The sequence below is a fragment of the Raphanus sativus genome, unplaced genomic scaffold (assembly GCF_000801105.2).
Source record: "Raphanus sativus cultivar WK10039 unplaced genomic scaffold, ASM80110v3 Scaffold1901, whole genome shotgun sequence".
In the NCBI taxonomy this organism is placed as follows: domain Eukaryota; kingdom Viridiplantae; phylum Streptophyta; class Magnoliopsida; order Brassicales; family Brassicaceae; genus Raphanus; species Raphanus sativus.
The window spans coordinates 14,407-18,611 of NW_026617210.1; the positions used below are offsets into that span (position 1 = coordinate 14,407).

Below are 4,205 nucleotides of genomic sequence, written 5' to 3' on the forward strand. Positions count from 1 at the left end.
ACATTATCGTATGATTAATATTCGTTTTATATCTGATTTTTTTTATATTGAATACATTATCGTATAATCTTATTTTTATAATAAATAATATGAAACTACTTGTAATAATATATAATATTGATAAATAATTTTACAGGTAATTTTATAACAGATTCTTTCTATAACACATAGATCGACGATAGAAAAATTATATTCTCTAAAAATCAAATCCGGTGTAAAAAGTTTTAAATCTTAATCAATAAGTGAATACTATTTCTATGATTATTTTATTATTGTGTGGGGAAAAGAAAGAAGAAGAAATTAGTAAAAGACAATAAAAAATGTGAGATGTGAAATATCAGACACTTGGAGATAATGCAGTAGATAAAGGAAAGAAATAATTATTAAGTGAAAATAAAAGAAAAGGAGAGTAAAGAAACAGAGAGAAAGTGGGGGAGGTGAAGGACGTGAATAATAGTGGTGGTGGTGAGAAGTTTCTGGAAATAAAATAACAATGCGAACCATTCTCCAAGGAAGTCTCCTTCCTCCTCCTCCTATAAAACTCAGCCACTCTTCCCTTCTCTTCTCCCCATCCCATTCTCATTCCAACTTAAAATTCACATCCAAATCTTCTCCTTCTCCTCCGACAATCACCATGGCCAGCATCAAAGTCCACGGAGTCCCCATGTCCACCGCCACCATGCGGGTTCTCGCTGCTCTTTACGAGAAGGACCTCGACTTCGAGTTGATCCCCGTCGACATGAGAGCCGGTGCTCACAAGCAGGAGCCTTTCGTTTCCCTCAACGTAAGTCCCCTTCTCTCTCTACACACACTAACAGCTTTTCATCATCGGATTCAGATCTGACGTTTCTTTACTTCTTTCTTTTTTTAGCCCTTCGGTCAAATCCCTGCTCTCCAAGACGGTGACTTAACTCTATTTGGTGAGTTTTTTTGTTGTTGTTGTTTGGTTAATTATTACAGAGAAATTCCCTTATGTAGTTTTTTTTAAGTTTATCTTCTCAAAAAAATAGAGGTAAATGACCAAAAAAATATTCTATTAAAAGATAAAATATGTATTTATATTTTTTTGGATTAACTGATCTAGAGTTAGAGTTTAAAATTAAAATAGCAAAATATGAGTTTCAAATTTCAAAAAACTAAAATTTTCAAAAATAAAAAAAAAAATTATTTTGATCATTTTATCTTTTGAATGCTATTTTGTGACAAAAATTTAAAAATATTTATTTGAGAAATTGCTCTAAATTATATCCATCAATGATTGCTGATTTTTTTTTTTTAAACAGAGTCACGAGCAATCACAGAGTACATAGCGGATGAATACAGTGAGAAAGGTGAGAAGCTTATGTGCCCAGGGTGCAACAAAGTCAAGGCAATCACCAAGGTCTGGCTTAATGTTGAAGGTCAACAGTTTGACCCTATCGCCTCCAAGATCGCCTTCGAGCGTATCTTCAAAGGCATGTTTGGCATGACCACCGATCCAGCCGCTGTCCAGGAGCTCGAAGGCAAGCTCGTCAGGGTCTTGGATATCTACGAGGCAAGGCTCTCCAAATCTGAGTTCCTCGCTTGTGATTGCTTCACTTTGGCTGATCTCCACCACCTCCCTGTCATCCACTACTTGATGGGTACTGACTCCAAGACACTCTTTGAGTCTCGCCCTAAGGTTGCCGAGTGGGTCAAGAAGATCACTGCCAGGCCTGCTTGGGCTAAGGTCGTTGACCTTCAGAAACAGTAATGAACGAGGCTTTTGTTTAATTTCTCAAATAAAATGATTGTACCTCTGTGTGTTTTGTGTTAGTATTGTAATCTTCTTTTCACTTTCTTACCCTTTTCCTCTCTGTTTCTGTGTTTGTTGGGTCGTCGTTTATGTGCAATAAAACAACATTCTGATTATACTCAAATCACCACAAGCTAACTTAAATCTTTTATTCAATAATAAAAACTGGACAGCTAAATGAAACTACTAGGAAGTGGGTGGAGAAGACACAATTGCATGATGTCTTGGGAAGCAAGAAAGGTGGTTTTGCCCTTGAGAAAAGCAGAGTACCAATGTGCAGACAGTTTTGGAGATCTCTTGCGATGAGGATGACTGAAATTCACAGAGTAGAGTCCAAAACTGAACTTGTATCCACTCAGTAACTCATACAGGTCCATAAATGACCATACGAAGTAGCCTCTTGTGTCTGACCCATTCCTGCACGTAGTAATGTTTAAGGTTTTTCCCCCCGACAAACAAAAAGAAACAGAGAGGAGGAAGTAAGAAACACATTTTCCGTACCTAACGGCTTTGAGGACAGCACCCATGTAAGCATGTAAGAACTCAACCCTTGGTGTGTCCTCCTGCTGCAGCTGCAAATCTTGCTTCATCGGTTTACCTATACGTTTGCATCGGCAAAAGAGTTGAGCAGAGAAAAACAAAAACAAGATCTAGAGAGAGATATAGGGACCATTCTCAAGAATGTAGACAGGGGGATTGCCATAGCTCTGCTTTATATACTCCAGGACACCTTCCATAGCCCATGGAGCAACTTCATACTTTGTCCAAACCAAAAAAAAACAAGAAAACAAATAAGAAAGATGCATTAAAAAAGTGTCTGAACCATTAACTGTATAAGGAATATTACGAGTTTTGAATCTGAACTCGGTAGCTTAAAACTTTGTACCTCAAAGGCTGTGAAATTCCCAGCGTCTGTCCACAATGAAGATGAAAAAGAGAATGGTTAGCAAAAAACAAAACAAAGTAGAGTCTTTGTTTTGTTTACTGAAAAGATTAGGTGATATGAATCCTACATGTCAATGATACGCCCATGTCTGCGAAGAATCTCGAGTCTCCTGGAAGAAAAGGTTTTGATTTGGCGTCTGAGACAGAAGCCGCAAGATAGTGAATGACTCCTACAAAGTCAGATGAGCCTTTAACTTGTTCTGATTCTTCCTTTGTGAAAACTGGCAGTCTTGTTCCAATGGTTCTTTTCATTTCATCCGGATAGTCTCCATATGTAAGAGGCCCAAGCATCCTGAGTTTTACATATTAGATTTTTTTTTTTGAAAACTTGGCTATGAAAATTATTTTGGAGCCGTTAGTGACTGACTGACTCACCAGGCGAAGAAGAAATCTTTGAATCTTTGAACTGCCATTTCATCATCCTTGGAGTTAGTACTAGGTCTGAATCCTATTGCAAATATGCTGAATCCTACAGAACCTCCTTGCGTATCCTGCATTATGTTGCTTCTTTTGTCATCAAACTCGTACATTTCAAGAGAGGGTTTATAAAATGTACAAGCAAAGTATTACCTTGTACTTTTGCTTGTATAGCCTTGAAGTAGAGGCGTGCGCAAGCAGCAAATTATGGGCTACGATATATGGTTCAGTGGAAGAGTTGCCTGAAAAGCAGGTAGAACAACGACCAGGTGGTGTACCCCCACCATCGTAACCTCCAATAGTGAATATATTAGCCTCGTTGATTGTGGTCCAGAATTTTACTTGGTTTCCAAACTCTCTGAAGCAAACATCTGCATACGCAGTAAAGTCTTTGCTGCATGCAATATTGGCAAATAAAAAGCATGTGTTAGTTAGTTTTCTGGTAATGTTTTAGTCAGAATAAATAGAAGCTAAGTAAATGCCACCTACATAATTCTGCGATTAAGCCATCCTTCATATTCACCTACATAAAAGTTCAGAACCAAACTCTTAGCCCCGCGGAAATAAGTAATTGGATATAAATATGAATACGGGTGTTACCGTGGGTTACAAGTTCATGGATGAAGTTCCTGTAGAACTGTAGACCTTTTGAGTTAACAGGACCTCTCCCATCTAATGAGATTATAACACATAAACTGAATTGGTCCCTTCAAAAAACAAAGATGAAAAACGGGGGAGCATGTCATAGCCTAGAGGAAACACTAACTGGGTATAAGCCTAGACCAAGAGATGGAGAATCTGAATGCATCTAAGCCAGTTTCCACCATCAGCTGCACATCTTCCTGCAGAGTAACAGTTGTAAAGCATGTCATAGCAGGCCTGTATCATAGTGGTGTTAACAACTTTGCCAATCAAATAAAAATATATTTTTCTTTATTTTAAAAAGGAGTTTGCATTAGAGTCCAAAGAAAGAGAAAGTGAACCTTGTACTTGTGATACCCATCGCAAGCTATGTCTCCATTATCTAAGTTACCTGTTGAAACCATTGAATTTCAAAAATTGATGTTGA

The 4,205-nt window shown here is 37.7% G+C and overlaps 1 protein-coding gene and 1 pseudogene across 1 annotated transcript; one reads left to right on the top strand and one right to left on the bottom strand.

Annotated features, from left to right (window-relative positions):
• Positions 1 to 413: 413 nt before the first annotated feature.
• On the top strand, positions 414 to 1,755 carry LOC130504941 (glutathione S-transferase F8, chloroplastic-like). The gene is made up of 3 exons (XM_056999550.1): positions 414 to 784; positions 872 to 920; positions 1,284 to 1,755. Exons 1-3 carry the CDS (start codon positions 494 to 496, stop codon positions 1,730 to 1,732), a joined length of 789 nt encoding a protein of 262 aa, XP_056855530.1. The 5' UTR covers positions 414 to 493; the 3' UTR covers positions 1,733 to 1,755.
• Positions 1,756 to 1,909: 154 nt separating this feature from the next.
• LOC130504942 (beta-glucosidase 3-like) lies at positions 1,910 to 4,182 on the bottom strand (annotated as a pseudogene).
• Between the last annotated feature and the right edge of the window lie 23 nt (positions 4,183 to 4,205).